This window comes from Phaseolus vulgaris, chromosome 2 (genome assembly GCF_051622355.1).
Source record: "Phaseolus vulgaris cultivar YP4 chromosome 2, ASM5162235v1, whole genome shotgun sequence".
Classification (NCBI taxonomy): domain Eukaryota; kingdom Viridiplantae; phylum Streptophyta; class Magnoliopsida; order Fabales; family Fabaceae; genus Phaseolus; species Phaseolus vulgaris.
The window spans coordinates 43,994,340-44,015,300 of NC_143499.1; the positions used below are offsets into that span (position 1 = coordinate 43,994,340).

The 20,961-nt window shown below is 26.7% G+C and overlaps 1 protein-coding gene across 19 annotated transcripts; it reads left to right on the forward strand.

The window, feature by feature from the left end:
• Window positions 1-12,717: 12,717 nt before the first annotated feature.
• Window positions 12,718-20,536, forward strand: LOC137812409 (transcription factor TGA4). 19 transcript variants are annotated; one of them, XM_068614365.2, is made up of 9 exons: window positions 12,718-12,987; window positions 14,121-14,348; window positions 14,439-14,513; window positions 15,051-15,110; window positions 15,202-15,279; window positions 15,369-15,432; window positions 16,117-16,388; window positions 16,612-16,839; window positions 20,036-20,536. In XM_068614365.2, the coding sequence occupies exons 2-9, from the start codon at window positions 14,175-14,177 to the stop codon at window positions 20,189-20,191; spliced, it is 1,107 nt and encodes a 368-aa protein (XP_068470466.1). In that variant the 5' UTR covers window positions 12,718-12,987; window positions 14,121-14,174; the 3' UTR covers window positions 20,192-20,536. The 19 variants fall into 19 exon arrangements, with proteins under 19 accessions (XP_068470466.1, XP_068470472.1, XP_068470476.1 ...); XM_068614371.2 differs by having other exon boundaries at window positions 12,783-12,987; window positions 15,202-15,258; XM_068614375.2 differs by having other exon boundaries at window positions 12,847-12,987; window positions 14,196-14,348.
• The last annotated feature ends 425 nt before the right edge of the window (window positions 20,537-20,961 follow it).

Consider the following 20,961-nt stretch of genomic DNA (forward strand, 5'->3'; position numbering starts at 1 on the left):
AGTTATTAGATTTTTTTTTTAATCAGTATTATTTCTCGATATATATTAGTAAGATAATTTTCTATGCAATGGATGTTTGTTGTTATTTTTTTATATTATGTGATAAAAAAAACATATTATTGATTTTCAACCAATATTAATTATGGTTTTTTTTCTGTTAATGCCAGCTAGAAGAATTTTTTAGCCATAAAAAATTGTAATAAAAATCACTGTAAAATAACTGTATAAAAGAAAGTATGACTAAGATCACCATCAAGATGGACATAGATTGGTTGAATAAAAAACATGTTAACAAAATTCTTCAAATTTTAAAATTTTAATGAAAATGGTGAAAATAAACAATAAAAATGATAATAGTGAAATAAAAAAAATATAAGATTATAAAGTCAAATCTAAAAAGTTGAGAAACATTTAATAATTTAAATAAGAACATTTTAAGTAAAACACAAAGGAACATGAGCATGATTTTAGAGACGCGATTAATAGGAGAATAACAATTTTAGGTGTCATTTGTTGTTTCTACAAGAAACATTACACTTTGCTGATAAAAAAAAAATCAAGAAGAGCACTTTTCTTTTCAAACTTTTTTATAAATCTTAGATTTTATGTGAGTTGACATCATGTAGTCACAATGGTTGCATATACTTAACACACCTATTGGTAAGTTTTCCTGACAAATTTCAACTCAAAACATTTTGATGAACATCATCACCAATGAAATGATATATTATTTCTACATCTTTGTTTTGGAATGTTGGATAAAGATTAATTGTACTAGTATTTTATAATGTACATGTATATTGTTATCAAAACTAAAGTAATCTTTTAACCTATATTTTATCCATAGTATTTGGACAACAACAATTAACATTTGACATGTACTACAACTCTCCTATAAATAGACCTAAACGTATACATATTTCTATACTGGTTCGGTTCAATAAGAATCTACATCCAATTTAATCCAATCAATCTTACATCTATTGTTCCAAAATATTCTTCGATTAATCTTTCACAAAAATTCTTGTGCAATTAATAAAAAAAATCCACCATCCTTCTTAAAACACCATAAAGAATAAACATAAGGTATTGAAAAGACTCAAATACCTTAAAAGCACACAAAGTGTATACAACAAAGAAATACACTAAGAAAAGCAAATATATCACCTAAGAAATCTATAGCACTTTCAATCTTCACTAATGATTTTGAGTATTACTTTTTTTTCAAAATGTAAAAAATGATTACTCGAAAAATCTTGTTTCAGAAAATACCTAAAACTTTCATAAGTATTTAAAAAGAGTTAAGCTTGAAAATATTTCATGATTATTGACTTAGAAAATCAATTATCTGCTAAATCCATGAAATCCTATCTATCTTGATTAAAATAATTTATTATTATTTGAGATAATGTTATAAATTTAACGTAGTCTATTATTAAGTTGATAAAGATAGAAGATTAGTTTTCAATGCAAATGTGTTAAAGATTATCTTATAGATTGATTAATATTTTACATTTAATCATTTTAAGATGGTAAACATTGAAAAGTGTAACCATAAAAAAGAGGTGTACAAATAATCAAGAGATCGTCTTATTGTATTTGTCAACACAGTAATGTAAGTTTAAATAAATGTAGTCAACATTAAAAAAAAATCTTACTTAATATTAGTTAAAAAATCTTAATAAAATTTGATAAAAAAAATGTAAACCAAGATTGACTATTAAAGATAATTAACATTAATATTCTTTTTATATTTTTTTATAGTTGAGATTATGAGACTTCCTATAAAAAAAAGACATCTTCTTACATTTAGACCGTGCACGTACACGAAAAATGGTAGAAAAAATAAAAGTATTTGAAACAAGTGAGACCTAACCTAAATTTGATATCCACCTATAGATGAGATGGTGAAAAAAACCTCTATGATTAAAATGATTCGACGATATTACTATATTAATGTAGTAGGACAAAAATTATATGTACCATAATTCCTTCATCTTTATTTGTATAGCCATCTCATCACCATCAAGCCTACAAGAGATGTCTTGTTCTTGATTTTTTTTGTATTGATGATTGCCATTTTAAAAAAAATATTTTTACATGTGAATATGAATGTTGAATATATAATTATTTAACAATTAATGTTGAATATATAATTATTTAACAATTAAGTAATTATTTAATTTTAGAAAAAATATGAAGTGAATTAAATGGACTATTTATTAAAATTAAGTAATTTGGGTCCGTTTTTAAATATCATTTTATTATTAATAAAATTTTATACATTTCCGTTAGTAATAACAACGTCAATTATTTTTACACCTACAATATTAATAATAAAGTGTAAGTTTAATAACACATCTTAACATTGATGTTTTATATTTCTGCACATCATTCTGCTCCCAAGTTTTAATTCGGCGAATTTTACCACTGTCTTTTAAAATTAAACACATTTTATCTTTTTTTTATTAGTTCTATCAAATGTTTAATGTTGTAAGGTGACACAACCAAGTACTAACACCAACCTCTACTTTAAAAGGCATGTATTAAATTGTGAAATCAATTTATTCTGCTACTGACCATCACTTCAGTGATAAATAGGTAACGTTGCTGCTGGGAAGATTGATTGAAAACTTAAGGTTCGTGAGTCAATGGGTTATAAACCAACTCCAGGGTGTGCCAGGTTATAAACCTTACTCAGAGTTTTTGAATGTAAAATAAGTATCACTCTAGCTAAAATACGAAGTTGAATAGTTGAAATATCAAGTTACATAGTAATATCTAACATGAAAGTTTTTATAAAAAAAAAGTTAAATGAAGAATCAAAACAGTTAAGTGAAAATACCAATTGAAAAATATATATGTTCTAATAAGAGTATCAGCGATCTCAACCCTAAAATATTTAGTGTAATCAAGGATATAGAAACTTTTAGCTACTGTGTAATATGTTTTTTTTTCTCTTTCTTGTATATATTTGATACATACTAAAATCTTCATCTTATTTTCTCTGTATCTGATTTTATTATGGACTTAATTCAATAATAAATGTTTGTTTTCCGTTTAAACGGATTACATAAAATCTTTTTATTCACATTGATACGATATTAATGTTTTTAATATGAATCTTATTAGAGAACTTATTTATATACAACATCGAATTTGGTCCATAATATAAAATATATAATTTAAGAATCTAATTTAAAAAATTGAGAATTAAATTAAAAATAATAATTTGTTCATTAGTTTAGCCTTGTTGTCTTCGTCCCTAAACTAAGCATAAAGATATTTTTGCACTAGTCAACTAGAAGCAAGCAAAGAATGTAGCAAAAAGATAAATTCATGATTATAGCCAAAAAAAGTGCTTATCTCTTTCTCGTCTTCTCCCTTCTCTTCCAGAATCCATTTTGGTGTGTGGACCATACTCTACTTTTCATCAAATGCTTCAACTGTGCAACTTTTTTTTCCCAACTATTTATGTTCCTTCTATCATTATTTTTGTGTGTCTATAGGACACTGTTCTCTTACGAGAGCTTTTGTGAAATAATGGGATTTACAATTCACACCACACCGATTTCGACTAAGTAAAAGTTTGGCAAATTTAACCGAATATTATTATTTTTTTAAATATATTTATATGCATTCAAGATAAGCATCGTTCCATTTGAATAAAATAAAAAAATAACACAATTGTTAAATTAATCCATAATTTTAACGTACAATTAATCCATAAAAAATAAAAATAATATAGAATATATAACTATTTAACTACTATGCTCTTGACATATACTTTATTTACAGAGTCCTTATTCTGGAAATACTTTTTTTAGGGAATCCTTATTCTGGAATCACCCAAATTATTAAGGATAGTTCTGGTATTTCAAAGAATATAGGATGCAGGAAGAAAAATGTAGGGGTGCAGGAAGAAATACTCATATTTGAGATGCTGTTATCCACTTATTGGGCCATAAAAGTTCCATGGACTTTCACGAAACGGATCTGGCTGTTTTAAAAGCCCAAGAGAAAAAAAACATTTATTGGTTGAGATTTTTTTCCGAGCGTGCCTACTAAACTCATGTATTGTTAGGAGATAAGATTTTGTAGGGGTGAACATGGATTAAAAATCCAATCCTAATTTAATTTAAATCCAAAGAAAGAGATTGAAATTAAATTCAACTTCATATTTTTAAAAATATTTAAAAAATTCATATATTTATATGTAGATAATTAAATTGGATCTTAAGTTTAGATATATATTTTCAAAAAGAAAATGATCTGGAGGTGTATAAATTAGTTTGACATTGATTTTAAAATTGATATTTTAAACCAGTTTTAAATTTGAAATAATTTAAAATTATTATATATTTCCAAGAATAATTTTAGAATGAAAAGTTGTTGAAATGTTTCATATTTGATAAAATGTTCAATTAATTAACAAGTTTTAAACAAATAATATTAGGTAAAAGGTGAATGAATATATTACTTGAATGATGTACATATCTAATTTTATTAGTATTTTTTTTTATCTTCATAGTTATTACGAAATTGAATTAGGTGATATATATATTCTGTTAAATCGTATTTTATATTTTTAATTAATATTTATTTAAACGATAACATTATTTATATATACGTGTAGATTTCATATAAATATATTTCACGTTATATTATTACTTTTTATTTTTTTAATCATATCATATTACGTATTATTAGGTTGAAAAATGTTTGGTGTCCCCTAAACACACACACACACACACACACATATATATATATATATATATATATATATATATATGCTATCTTTGATTTTAAATTATTTTTTATTTTAAATTATTTTAGATTTTACAATCAATTTTGAAATAAAAAGTAATAAATATGAAACTGATTTAAAAATATTTAAACTGTTTTCTTTTAGAAAACATAATTTTTTTATTTTCAATAATTATTTGAATTTGGATTAAAAATATCCAAACTACCTTTCTTTAGAAATTAGAAATTTAGTTACAATTCAAGTTATTTAGATTTATAACAATTTGGGTTGGTTGAGTAACGAAACAGATAATATTTTATAGATTTTTTTTTTGCCTACCCTAAGACTTTGGTTTGTTCATATTAGACCATTTTTTTCTAAATCTTATAAGTTAGTTTATAATCATTCAAAGGAAAATTGAATTCTGTTTATTTATGTAAATATAAATATTATTATTATTATTATGTAAGTCTATGTTATTTATGTCGTATTAAATTTTCAACACAATATTTTAAAATATCTATATAAGTTCGAGCCATAGTTTTATCTATTAATTTAAAATGCTTTATTATCAGTAGTTAGACTTTTGAATTAAGCCATTAAAAAAATATATATATACTAAGTTTTGTAAACAAATTTATATAAAATAAATAACTTAACTTCCAACATAAATCAAGGTCATTTATGAAGGTTTTTTTCTCTCTTTAAAGTGTGTCAATTTGTAAAGTCGAATTCGTCCCAATCAATTTTCTTCTTTACTCAACTACCTACTTTCTTTTTTTGACTACGAACTCGACTACCTAATTTGATGTAAAATTATATATATATATATATATATATATATATATATATATATTAATAGAGTGTTTTTTTTTTCTGTAACAAACTCTTATCATTTTAATTTTTTAGTAACAAGTTATTTAAAAATAAATAAATAAGAAAATATTATTTAAAAATAAAAAATAATTAAATTATTGAACAAAATTATTTTTTAATAAAAATAAATAAATAAATAATTTATTTATTTATTAAAATAAATAATTGAATTTTGAGATATTATACTCTCTAACATAAACCTCTTATTTTCTCCTTAAAAGGGCTTCCAACAAGTTTGTATGTTTTTTAGTTGGATTGTTCCAACTCCTATCACCTCAACGTGATGAATTTCGTTGACGTGGATGAAACTTCTGTGCTTTCCAATGACAACAATGCACAAAATTTCAAATCTAATTGATTCTATACTGTGTTCATAATCGATTCAATTTTCTCATGTTATTCACTAAAATATTTTAATCGATTTTGATTTCAAATAATCTATTAAATTTCATTTAAATCACAAAGATTCTAAATATTCTATTATAGTTCTATTTAATCAATTAAAATTATCTTTTAGATACATGAAGATAAAATTATAATTTAATTTTCATACTTTATATTCATTTTCAAATTAATCAAATCACAGAACTTTTACATTATGTCTCTACTTTAATTCTTATTAACCCTTTTTTTTTTCTATTGAACAATTTTTGAGTTATAAGAAAATTTCATTTTTAGTATGATAAAAAAATGTAAAACTACTTCATTGATATATATTATTTTAATTGTGACGTGATATATATATATATATATATATATATATATTAATTAAGAATTTGTGTTATTCTTTTTTGCATCAATATATAATAAGATGTAGAAGTGAAAGAAATGAGAAGGGAGGTGATACATATCAACACGTTCAAAGAATTTGAGGTGTTTTGGTATGTCATCACCAGAATTCAAAATTTTTGTCAACTTGTCGACAACCATATCAATTTTTTTTTTTGTTAATATGCATAAACAAATTGATTAATATTATACTTGAAGAAGACAAAATTTTAATATATAAAGTTGAGGAAAACAAAATTTTAATTATAATGAAGTAGAAAATAAAACTATTCATTATAATAACATTAGGGTAGGGGTTATATTAAAACAAATAAACATATACACTATAAAATATTATTAAATAATAATTAATAATAAAAATTATAAATAATTAGTGGTCACACTTATAAGTGGTTAAGCTCGTCATATGCTATATTGAATGAATGGTACATTATTTAAAGAGCTACCGTAATGGAAAGTCCAAATGATTACGGTTCTATATATAAGTGTAACAACCCAAGAATAATGACAATTTAATACAAATCATCTTCTAATCATCAATTAGATAACATAACTCAAGTAATACAAATAGACCACAAAGAAGTCATTAAAATCAAATATCGTTATTCTCTTACACTACAAGAAAATCATTAAATAGAAACCAATTTGTAGAAACTAAAATAATTAGTTGCAATAGTAACTAAATTAGATACCATTTTAGAAATTGAAAAGAAATTTGGTTTCTAAATTAGTTTCTATTATTTTGTATTATTGTTAAATAGTTTCTAAATTGGTATTTAATTAGCAAACAAGGTTTTTGCTACCAAATTTATAAATTAAATAATTGGTAGTTAAAACATTAGTTGCTAATTAGATACCAATTTAGAAACTATTTAATAATAATAGAAAATAATAGAAACTAATTTAGAAACCAATTTTTTTAGTTTCTAAAATGGTTTCTATTTTAATTTTTATTATAACTAATTATTTTGGTATCTAAAAATTTGTTTCTATTTCATGATTTTCTTATAGTGTTAATGATTAATAAAAAAAAAGTACACTCTTTAATAGATATCAAATATTACATTAATGTTACACAAATGATTAAGTGTTGTAAAAAACTCAACCAATACATCCAAACATGTAGTGTGAACAATCATGGGATAAGATAAAATTCTTTATCCTAATAAATTTTTTAAAGGAAATAAATATCTGACTAATTGTTTATATATCTATATCAACACATCAAATTTATATTTGACTAATTGTTTATCTGTTTAATTTATTTTTATTTTTCGTCTTACTTTCATCAATTACGTGTATTACCAAGTATTCAGGTCAAATTTCAATTCCTCTTTAACTAATCATTCAAATATTTTTTATTCCTTCTACTCTACTTTTTAAATCATTTATATGGAAAAATTATTAATATAAATAAACTAAATCCTAGATAATACATTTTTCCAAACTAGTTTTCAATTTATTTATTATACAAATATCAACTTTGTTTACATTCATAAACCTCACTACTATACAATAATGCTACCTCAAAAATTATTTACTTTCTTTTCTATCAATATTTCTAAAATATTTTTTCCAATTCATGAATATTTCATTTAAAATAATGATTATACACAACTCACAAATTTCAACTATATAAACAAATTTCCAATCATTTTTTACAGGTCTTTCTTATTCATAAATTTTACTTATTTATAGTTTTTTTTAAATATATTTCCTTAAAATATGTGACCTTTAAAATTCTTTATTTTTTTTCCACAAGATTTCTTTTGCTCAAAAAATGATCTACTTTTAAATATTTCTTTATCTATTTTTTTTTACTTCTCCAAATAATTAAATCTTATACACTTATTAATTCTAATTAATTATTATTATTTTTCCTCTTCGTACTATTTAATAAATTAAAATGAAAAAAAAAATCAAAATTCAACTCTCCAAAAATTAAATTCTACATGCGAATAAAAAAACCATGTCACGCTGATAAATACTTTGTATATTATCTTATTGTGGGAATAGAAAGCATTTGAGTGAAAAATTCTACGTTGGTAAGGTGACAACAAAAGTGATTGCGTCACTAACTGCTAAAGTCTAATTAATTGAATAAAAAAAATGGGAGGAAAAAGAGAAGTAGAAGAATCTTGGATAAAATTGGAATAAGAAATGGTGTGAGGATAAGTTTAAATTATTATATATTAGACTCTTAGAAGTATAAAGGTACAATAATGTTGGTGGTTGCATTTTAGAATGGTTGGCCAATTTAGAAGTGATTTTCCCTTTCATTTTCATTACTATCGATCTCATAAATGTTACGTCACGCAAACACTTGCCTTCATCTTTCTACTCAAGTGCCATCCAAAGTGCCTTCCCACTAACAATGCCTTTTGCCTCTCTCAATCATCATTTTCTTTAGATTCTCATACATTTTTGTTTCCTGCAAACCACAAATGTCAAAGGGGACACAAGTTTTTAAAAAATATATGAAAGAGAACACTAGTTTTTAATCTAGATACCTCTCTATTTAATTTAGATCAGAGGGAAAAAATTAATTTAAAATTAACTTTTCTTAATTATGAAATGTGGAACCCATATAAAGCTAAAATTTGTGTTTTTTTTGAAATCACACAATCTAATATAAAAGAATATTTTAAATTGTATAATTTAAAATGTAAATTTTATATTTCATGGTATATAAAAAGATGATAAAAAAAATATATATATACAAGTATATGGAGACTTTCTTTTCAAATTACAAATTAATTATGTGATGATTCACTGAAAATTTATAATTATTAAAATAATTACATATAATTATATAATAATAATAAAATATACACTACAAGAAAATCATGAAATAGAAATATTTTTCAGAGAACAAAATAATTAGTTACAATAGTAACTAAATTAAAAATATTTTAAAAATTAAAAAAAAACGGTTTTTAAATTAATTTATATTATTGTTAAATAATTTTTAAATTTATATCTAATTAGCAACCAATGTTTTAACTACCAATTATTTAATTTCTAAATTTGGTAGCAAAAATTTTGGTGCTAATATACCAATTTAGAAACTATTTAATAATAATAAAAACTAATTTAGAAACCAATTTTTTATTTAGTTTTTAAAATTATTTCTAATTTAATTACTATTACACCTAATTATTTTAGCTTCTAAATATTGATTTTTATTTTATGATTTTTTTAATGACAACCTCGTATAATTTTCATAATCATTATTTTCTTAATATATAACACACTATTAAATTATCTAAAAATATAATTCTAATTATGAATTTGACAATCTAGAGACTAAAAATTTGTGTTGAAAAATGAACTAAAATAAAAAAAGAATTTATATACAGATTTTATCTTGGAAACTGATTAAGTAAGCTGAAAGTACACTAAATTCAAATATAAAATCCACATAGATACTTGAAAATGAATATAAGATACAATGAGAGGACAGTTTTGGTTTTATAATGTTCTATTCTGACGTCATTTACTTGTTAGACTACTATCCATAAAAAAAAAATACTGTACTAGTGTTCGGTCACGTCAGCAATATTCGTTTCTTTTGAGTAAAATATAATTTCAGTAGAATAACTATAGAGACAGTCTTCTTAATAAAAAATAAAATATCTTAATTCAATGAATTTAACTTTGTTAAATGTCATGTTACATATACAACTAATTTTTTATCAATATATTCATGATTTTATAAGTTTTAAATAAATATGATATATGTGTTTTATAATTTTTAAATAAAATTAAATATTGTTTTGTGGAAGTTATTATCGACATTGAAAAAAGTTTGTGGTAATTATTATGGATGACGTGAATAATTATGTGGGGGAACTATTCTTAACGATACTTATGTAAATACTTCATAGATATTTTATATTATCCACTGTAATACGGGGAATTCATAACTGTAAACTTGTAATTACTCTTATCAATGATTTAATATTAAGGTTATTTGTTGCACAAACGTTGCTTGCAATGCGATTTAGTTTGTTTTTAATTAAAAGTATATTCAAATTAAATATAGAAATTATATGCAGTTGAATTTAAATATAAAAGTTTAAACTAAATCAAATTAATTTTCCAGTTTAGTTTGGATTGAGTTTACGGTTTTATTGTGAAAATTAATTAATCGTATTGACTAAATTAAATATTATCTTATAAGTTAAAAATTATTGATATTTAAAATTTGTTAATAATAAAAATTTATAAATTAATATGTAATATTAGTTATCAAAATTTTAACTATTAATTATTTTAGATTATAAATTAATTATTAGTTTAATTAAATATTAAATTAAAATATAAAATAATTATTAGTTAAAAGTTTAGTAACTAATATTATATATATATATATTAATTTATAAACTTTTATCAATAATAAACTATTTTAAATATTAATAATTTTTTTAATTTATAAAATATTATCTAATTTAATTAATTATCATCAATCCAATCAACTCACTCAACACTTAAAGTAATATGCATGACTTCTATAATGCATTGGTGTATTACAACGTCAATATCATTACAAACGATAAATATTATGCCTGTTACGTCACTTCACACACCTTAGGTTAGTATCACAAATGCAATGCCAATTCTTGAAATGAAGCAAACAATTCTTAATCAATTCATTACAAAAAAACAAGCAAGTTCTATTATTTGATTTGTAATAAATGTATCTTATCTACATCTTTGTCACCACATATTCATATTGTTCATGTAAGAATTTTGAACACGAGGACGTAGAACATTTGTTCTTTATGGCAACAAAACATGCTTCCAAAGTTCAAGTCAAGATAATAACACATATTCATGAATACAATCACACCCAACTTCTTCTATGTCTTTCTATGAAATGGAGAAAAAGTTGAATGATTATTTGAAGTTAGAGTGATGTTGTAATGAATAAAAATGTACTACGGAATTTGAAATTGATGCTCAAGTTATCATTTTCTTTGTTAAGAACATTATTTTCTCTTCAACATAGAATAACAACGTTTATTATCAAGTATAATTTTTTATGCGAAGTACTGACTATCTATCATATCAATGTTAACTCCACATTGACTCTTCATTGTTGTGTCGATGTAGCAATCTTAATTATACCGTTATTTGAAGAACAACATTTATTATAAGTATCATTTTTTATGTGAAGTACCATGACTATCTATCATATTAATGTTAACTTCACATTGACTCTCCATTGTTGTGTCGATGTAGCAATCTTAATTGTATCGTCACTATTGTTATGAAATTGTACTACATGAAGCTAAGTTTCTATATGTAATACGTTTACAAATTATGATTTATAATTATTAATTACAATAACCTATGAATAAAATAGATATCACTGATAATCTAAAACATAAATTAATACATTATCTAAACCCTAAACCTCACTTTTTTCTTCTTCTCCTCAAATCCATTATTTTTTCTCTTCCTCTCAAATTGATCCTAAAATCCAAACAAATCCTAAGTGATGAGATGATATTACTGTAAAGTACTTAATTAATTTAATGTTTAAAGTGGAAAGGCCCCCGATTTTTTTGTATCTGATGGAACTTAATAAAATCCAGAAAAAGAAAAGTTAAGAATAAAAAGGGTAAACCATTGAAGATGCTGAGAGGAATTTATCCAAAGATGATTTTTCTGTACACAAAGTTGTTCTCCCATTGGCGTAATCGTAAAATGATGTCAGCAAGTGAGCCCCACCAATCTGCAGGATCTACCTGGTGCGCACATTAGTGGTAGTGGAAATGTGACCACCATCATGACTACGATGATGCTTTCGTATTCGTGTATGTGTGTGTGTGAAACCCTTGACTCTGTACCACAACACAAATCACACAACATCAGCAAACAAAAACAGACACGCACAAAAATACAACCCTCTCTAATTTTCAACACACCACGTCTCCCTGCCAGTTTTATTTTTCAATTAAAATAACATAAAGTTCAATTAACAAATAGTAGCCTCTACTTCATCAGACATTTTAATATTTCATTAGACATTTTAATAGCTATGTAATTAGTGTATGATGTACTATATTATCCATATGTAATTAATTTAATAATAATAGAATTTTATGATTAGTATTTTTATCCAATTAAATTGTAATTTGGAGAGACAAAACTCTTTATATATTTATATATTTCTTATATAAATTGGTGTAACCATACATATATTCTCATATATAAGAGAATAAGAAATCTCTCATCTTCTTACAATTTTTTATCATTTTTCATATTATGATAGGAAATTAGGGTGGATAATCACTTGGTTTGGGATTTTGGTTGTTTTTGGGTGGTGAGTCACAAAGCTAGAAAAACAGCTTCAAAACACAGTATTTCTCAAAGTAGCTTTCAAAGGTTTGGGTCATTAAAATAAAGAATTTTCCTTTTCTTTTCTTGTAATTTTAAAATTGAAAGATTTAACTGCCGAGGAAAACGAGGAAGGACCAGATACTACATAAATACATGACAGCTCTTTATGTTTTTGTTTTTTTGAAGTAGTTGCTTGTGTTGTGCGCTTTCTATGATCACCTTCACCGGTACTTTCTTTCTTCTCTTGCTTCTATAATCATTTTTTGTTTTTCTCTTTCAAAAAGTGTGCATACCGGTTTTGGCTTTGCTTTCACGTACGTACCAACACTTATGATTTTGGTTGTTGCCCTTTTTTGGACGAGGACTAGTAAGTAAGTATCCTAGAATCTATTGTGCGTTTTTTTGCTATCTATCTATCTTTGAACAAATTACAAAACTAAAACGTGGATCAGTCAAAAGAATTGATGCGTACTTTCTGCTGCTTTCTGTATTTGTGATCATCTCTACTTTCTTCGCACCCAAAGTTTGTATTTGTTTACCATATGTTTATCCTTGCTTTGCAACAAAATTAAGAAATTTGTCTCCTCTGTCCTTCACCCCCTGTTCAAAAAGTTTAAAACAATTGTACCCCACTGCTTCATTCTGGCTACCCTTTTGTGTCCTTTGTCACCTAAGCAAGAAAATTAATAGTATGTTTGGTTCCATGATTCAAACACAATTTTAAAATACTAATAGTGATAATTTCTACGTTTATGATTCTTTTTTCCCCCAATGGGTTTTAAAACACGCTATACATTCTAGAGTGTATTCAACTCAAACAAACTATTTGATGTCACAAACTTTTCCTCTGCTTCAGCTCTTACCAAACACAATCATCCAAATTTATGGCATATCCAGTGGGGATTTAGTTGTTTAATTAGTATTTCTTAAAATGCTCCCATCTCCTACTTTCATTTAATCCTGCTTCTAGATTGGTCACATCACAATGGAGGCTTGGAGATTTCTTTATTCTTCTGTTCTTACTAATCAAATTGACATTTTCTTCTCTACCCTGGTATGATTCCTTTTGATCAACTTCACTTGTTAATGTTGCATGCAAAAATATGATTAAGAAGTGTATGAAACAGTGCTACCATAAGGTTTCTTTAGTTGTATTCTTTCGTATAACATGGTAACAGCGGCACATTTCTGTACCTTACAACATTTCGGCACACGTGTCAGTCTTTAAATTTCTTCCATTCCAATTCTTATTTGTTTTCTTTTTGCTTTCTGATTGTTTATTATTATCTGAGGGAAATGTGCTTCTTTAATGCGTTTTATGATTGACTGAATTTTGAATCGTTTTATTAATTCTGAACAGCAGCATCTATATATGTATATGCATTGAATTGTTGCATCGATTAGTTCATAGAGCATGGATGCTTCATCCTCACAGTTTGTTTCCACAAGAAGAATGGAAGTGTATGATCCTATCCACCAACTTAGCATGTGGGAAGAAAATTTCAAAAGTAATGTTAATACTTTAACTGCATCCACCTCCATAATTGAAGAGCTGGACATGAAGTTAGATAATCAAGTTCAGGTGCAAGTAAGTTCACAAAATTTATACGTTTTCTTTGCAAATGATAATGCCTATTTTGTCTACTAATAAAGTTCTCTTTTGCTCTTGAATACCTAGTCAGAGGAGATTTCTCATGGAATATTTGGAACATCTGTGAACTACAACCAAGATCATAATAGACTAGCTGATAAGGTAAAACCAGGTTCTGTAGAACCCCTTTTTCCTAAAACAGCATAAAGGGGTTATTCTTCGAAATATTACTAATTTTGAATGGTTTGTACACTTATAACCGTTAAGTTCTAACTGTCTCAGAATACAGATACTTCTGTCCTTAGCTTCTCAAGAAGTTTCTTTTACTAGGAAATTTATATACTTAATGCCATACTTAGATATACTCTCACTTTGGTGGCCACATTCTATTGGGTGTTGTTTAATGTGATAAGTTTATTTAAGCCATTTCAAACAATAGACTTAATCTTAGTGATATTCAAGCGTGGAAGCCACACCATGTACTCTTTTCTTCTGCCTCCATCTTTACCTTTATGTAGAAATTGAGTGACATCAGAAAGTATTTTAGACCCTTGGACTCTAAGGAAACTGCATATGCACTGCAAATTAAGAGGTCCTCTGCTTCACAGTTTTGAATGTCTGACTTGTATTCATAACTTTTTTCTTCTTTTATGCTTATATGGTGAAAAAAGAAGCAATTTAACATGTTGAAACATGCAGACACAAAGGCGTCTTGCACAAAATCGAGAGGCTGCTCGGAAGAGTCGTTTGAGGAGAAAGGTTTGAAGATTTATGCATCGAAAGATATACTAAGCATGCAACAAGTGTTTACATATACTAATATCATGTGATTTCTGATGTTTTTTCACAGGCATACGTTCAGCAGTTGGAATCATGTCGTTTGAAGCTGATGCATTTAGAGCAAGAGGTAGATCATGCTAAACAACAGGTGTTTACTCATGGATCAATTTATATAGTTCCATTTTTTTCTTTTTCCCTCTTCTCTTGTGAATCTCTCTTGAGGCAACACAACTGCAGGGATTGTATATTGGTGACGGATTGGGTTCTAATAATTTGGGTTTTGCTGGCTCTGTAAATTCAGGTTTGTAGTTATTAAGCTGCTAGTGCTAGATAACTCTTGATTTTTCATTTAAATGTGATTATTACTTATTACATATCTCGATAGGTTAGTGCTGTCTTTTTTCAAAATTAATTTTATGAAGAACCAGTTTTTTTGTTCACTTATGCCTAAATCCTTTATCTTCTAGATCAACTTCTAAAATCTTCTTTTAGAAACTGCCTTCATAATGTATAGAGATATTATAACTTTCGGTCTGAAATAGTAAACAATTTTGAAACTAAGAATTTATTCATCTTCAGATGACAACTGCAATATCAAAGCTTAGTGTTATATTTACTTCACTATTTGTGTTGATATTTGCTGCAAAACTAGATTATCTAGTCTCAGAGATGAAAATCCTCAAAATTTGTGTTGTAATTCTTCTTCTACCTTTCTGCTTAAAATGGCATGATATTGCTCCAACAACCCAAACTCTTTTATTGTCAGTAGTTTGATACTGAAAATATCAAATACCATTGAAAATGAGTCTTGTACAATTCCCACAACCTAACTGCAAACCTTAAATTGTTTAGTAAACTTCAGAATCCGAAACTTCATTTTGGTTGATATTATAATTGTTTTCGGATTTCCTTAAGTATGTTTTTCTTGCAGTGTTACACTCTTTTTTTCCAACTATTTTGCACTCTAAAATTACTCAATGTACAGGAATAACAATTTTTAAGATGGAGTATGAACATTGGGTAGAGGAGCAAAATAGACATATCTTGGAAATGAGAACTGCTTTAAGTTCTCATATAGGTGACATACAACTGGGGAAACTTGTAAAAAGCATAATGGACCACTACTCCAAACTCTTTAGCATGAAATCTGCTGCTGCAAAAGCAGATGTTTTCTACGTTATGTCTGGCATGTGGATGACAACAGCTGAAAGATTTTTCTTGTGGATTGGAGGATTTCGCCCCTCTGAACTTCTAAAGGTGATGTTTGTTGTGTTAACATTTTGTTATATGTATGTGACCTCTAAGGTATTTCATATGATACTCACATATCATATATGCTAATCATGTTTATGCATGCAGTAAAGGTACAATCTTGATTTCAGTTCTTAAATTTTTTCACTTCTAACAGAAACAGTGATTAATTATTGACTTGAGTTTTATTACCACCATCTTATATATAATAAATTTATTATAATTGCAGGTTCTGGTCCCTCTGAGTGAACCTTTGACAGAGCAACAACGGTTTGATACATATGGCCTAGAAAAATCATGCCAACAAGCAGAAGATGCCCTTTCACAAGGTATGGAAAAACTTCAGCAAATGCTTGCTGACAGTGTTGGGCCAGGACACCTAGTTGAAGGAACTCACATTCCACAGATGGACACTGCAATGGAGAGGATGGAAGCTCTGGTGAGCTTTGTGAATCAGGTAATGTATGCTTCACTTTATTCACACCCCTTTCCTCATCAATTTAGTAACTTTTCTTTTCATTGCATCATCTTATCTCAATCAAATATGTCTTGCTTGTTGTTTTCTAAGTTTAACTTCTTCTACACTAGCACTCACACACATAACTTTTAACAAAACTATGATACAATTTTATAAACTTATTATGTGTGATAGTTTGTGATTAGATAATAATATAAAAGTGTATGCATTCTTAGTGCTTTTCTATTTGTCTACGGTTGGGATCATATCTTATGTGTGACATTATAAACTTTATGATTCTTTCCTCAATGATTTTGTAAAGATATATGTCAATTAAACACCAATGGAAACTTACGACTAACAAACCAATTGCATGATAATTAGTGAAATATTGGATTTTTGAGCAATGTACAATATCAACAGATTATCACAATCACAACCTTTTGGATGACACATACTACTCAAGCTTCTGGAAGTTGTTTAAATCACTTTATCTCACACTATTGACTATCACAATAGAACTTCACAACCTTTGGATGTCGCACACTCAAGTTTGTTAAAATTTGTTTAAATCACTTTAACTCACACACTATTGTTGTTGATCTTTACTCAATTTTTGCAAATGATCTAGACATGTTTTGTTCCTTCTTAGTATTCCACGACACATGAGAACAACAAAGTAATACAAACATCCTGTAAACGTCGCATAAGTGGACAACTAGCCCAATTTGAATCAAACCACCCATCTAAACTCTGGTCACTATGAACACGATGCATAATACCTCACCTAAGATTCTTCAAATATTTCAAAGCTTTGAGAGTCGCCTTCCAATGATCCTGAATCGGTTATTGCATAAATTGGGGGTAGAATATGGAATGAATGTGTAATACTCGTTCTGATGACAAACAAGTAAATCAAGTTTTTCAAAGAAAAATAATTTATTTGGCAAAGAAAAATTCCATATGATCTAAGGACTATCTGTAGACCAAAGAATTTTTTTAAAATGCTTTGGAGGAATTTTGGAAACCTCATGCCTATCCTTATGTGTGGACTAGTACACGGGCTTCATTATTGAACAAGATCTTTTGTAGAGACAATTATCGTAAAAAATTGTGTTTGTTCTAGAACTTTCCTAGGCTCTAATCTTCAAGCATGACTATAAGTAAACCACATAAGAAAACACAACAACATCTTTAACAAAAAAATCTTATAGTAATAAGTTTGTAGGTCATACTGATGTAATTCTTCTTGAGTGTTGGAATGGAATTGATGGAAGACATCGAAAAACTTGTAGAATTGTGGAGGAAGTACCGAATGGACATGAATGTTCTTGGTTTAGGTGGTTTAGGCCTTAGTTTTACAAGGTGCATGGGCCAAGGAAGAGGTTAGGTCAATTTCCATCATAGATAGAGACTTGGATAAAGTGTGCTGAGAATTTTAGAAACACAATTTCATATATCAATAAAGTCTATAAATTACAAGAGGGGAGTCTCTTATTAATAATCTAAAGAGACTCCTAAAAATGACTAATGAGTTTTCAAAAATACTCTCCATTCCTAGCATGCCATGTGACCATCTTATGTATAGAAAACTCTCCATTCCTAGCTTACCTTGTGGCAATCCTATTTACAATAAGTTCTACATTCATAACTTGCCATGTATCTTTGAATGATTGGAGAGTCATGGAAGGAGGCGCCAACTTTACTCTTAAGGAGCTTGAAGAGTCAACATGCAAAGAAGAGGCCTCCAAGGTAGTCTTAGTTTGGAGAGAAAGATATTCATATTCTAAAGTTTGCTATGAAATACAAAGCTACAAAACTAGAAGATTTTGATTGAACATTGGAGGAAAGTCTTATGAATATTTTTTCCTTTCTCTATTCTTCTAGCCATAGCACGAGTGATTTGTCCTGTGTAGATTTTGGTAGATGGTCCTCCATCACTTACTTATATGTTGTTCAACTTATTTATTTTCATAAAATGGGGGATTCTATTGAACACTTGATTGTTCTCTCTCAAACATGAATATTTTTTACATTGGTACACTCTCTTAAGGAAAAACATTTTTTAACAAAAAAGGGTTCAATAAAAACACATTATTCACCACAATAGAACACACTTGTCTAAAAGTTCTATTAGGAAAATTCTTAGTATTCTCAATGCAAGGGATCCATAAATCTAGATTCATCATTCATTTCATATTTTATTCATTTGAGTCATTTATCAAGACAAACCATTAATTTTGGTACCAGGACAAATTCTCCACCAATTTCTCTTGTTTTACCACAATGAAATATTACAAAATATTTTTACCTAAAATATGAAAATTTAATTAGGGGAAACTATTCTAAAAATATATATAAATATGTATCTTATTCTCAAAAGAATGTATTAATAATAATATCTTAATAAAAACCAAGATGTTTATAAAATAACTTTATCTTCATTTCTACCTTTATAAGTTGTTTCCGAGTACATTTAAAGGTATTTAGATGTTTAAGCATTTTGATTATGTGTATTCCAACTTTAGTATGGTTATTATCTCATACAATTCTTCTTTATAGTATAAATTTCCAGTAATCAATTTAATCGAACATGTCTCTGATGCAAATAACAACTTTCCTTCAATTCAATCTTATAATTCCCTTTAACTATGCGAGTTTTGATGTAATTATTAGGATGTGTAACAATTTATGATGTTAGCATGAAAACCTTCTAAAAATATTTGTAAATCACAAAACCTAATCCAAAAAGTTCATATTACAGTGGTATCATCTCTAATACCATAAGATTTCCCAATAGTCTGAATCTAAGGATCAAATACAAGATTTTTTTCAACAGTACATAACGTAAAAGGCTTACACACTCTTTTTCTCTGAAAGGCTTTTCTTTCCTCTTCACTTTCAGACTCTTAGATCTGTAAGTGGTAATGAAGACTTCAGCTTCACCTTCTTAAAGTTTTGTATCTACACAGTCTTAGAACCCTAAACCTTTGTGAATTATGTTTTTAAATCAATTATGGAGAAACTCTAACAGAAAACAATACTGATCCAAGTAATAAACATGTTGCATGAGTATTCAGCGACACGTCTTTACATGCTAACATTCTATTAATCTATAAGCACATATATATCTTGATTATAGGTTAAACAAGTTTAAAAAGTTAAACTTCTGCTAAACCAAAGTTTCTTGATACAGGCTGATCATCTACGACAAGAAACCTTGCGGCAAATGTATCGAATACTTAGCATACGTGAGATTGGTCAGTTTCTGGTTGTTCTAGGAGAATATTTTCAACGCTTAAGGGCTTTGAGCAAACTTTGGGCTAATCGTTCTCAAGAATCACTTGCTTAGGGCTGTTTTAGTTGGAGGTATAGGAAGAAATAGCCCTTGCTAAGTCATCAACAAACACCACTGAACAATAAACTTATCATCAAGTGTCTATATCATTATCAAAACCATGTTCTTCGGCTGCTCACATTTTTCCAGCACTGAGAAGTTGTAAATAGGTGTTTCTCACATTTCATATCATATTTGGTTATGTCAAATGTGTATAATATAGAATAGCAGAGCAAAATGTTTTCAAATCTGCACAATCCTTTTGTGTTCTTTCTGATATACATAGAAATTATTTAAGAATTTAAGAAGAAGACTATATTGAAAGTTGAAGTATGTTAATTTAATATGTTTATGACTTAATTTTTTTTTTCAAAATACCATTTTCTTCTTTGGTAATCAATTTAATATTAATACGAATGTTTTAATTTTTTATAAATAAGAATGATACTCCCATGACTTTTGAAAAATAAAACAAAAAGATACTCCAAAAGAGAGTAGTGTTTTATTAGAAAACCACCAAATTAATTCCTTTAAATATGAAACTGACAAATTGGCTTTTACATCGATAAGTTCTCCTTTTAAGTAATAAAGTAAGCAAATAATCAATGTATTTGTTTTACGGTCACAATTTATTTATACAAATATGACTCAATATTTGACATTTCACATTTAGAATTGAGATAAATAATAAATTTATCACTTAGAATTGATCATTTTAAATATTTAAATTCATTTTTTCAAGATAGCACTTTAGTTAAATTTTTAAACAGTGATGCATATTTTAG

Excerpts from the sequence above, each read along its gene's own strand:
- LOC137812409 (XM_068614365.2), top strand. The coding sequence starts at position 14,175 with ATGGATGCTTCATCCTCACAGTTTGTTTCCACAAGAAGAATGGAAGTG. Across the intron at positions 14,514-15,050 it reads ATAATAGACTAGCTGATAAG|ACACAAAGGCGTCTTGCACA; the intron begins GTAAAACCAGGT and ends TGAAACATGCAG. Across the intron at positions 15,280-15,368 it reads TAGATCATGCTAAACAACAG|GGATTGTATATTGGTGACGG; the intron begins GTGTTTACTCAT and ends ACACAACTGCAG.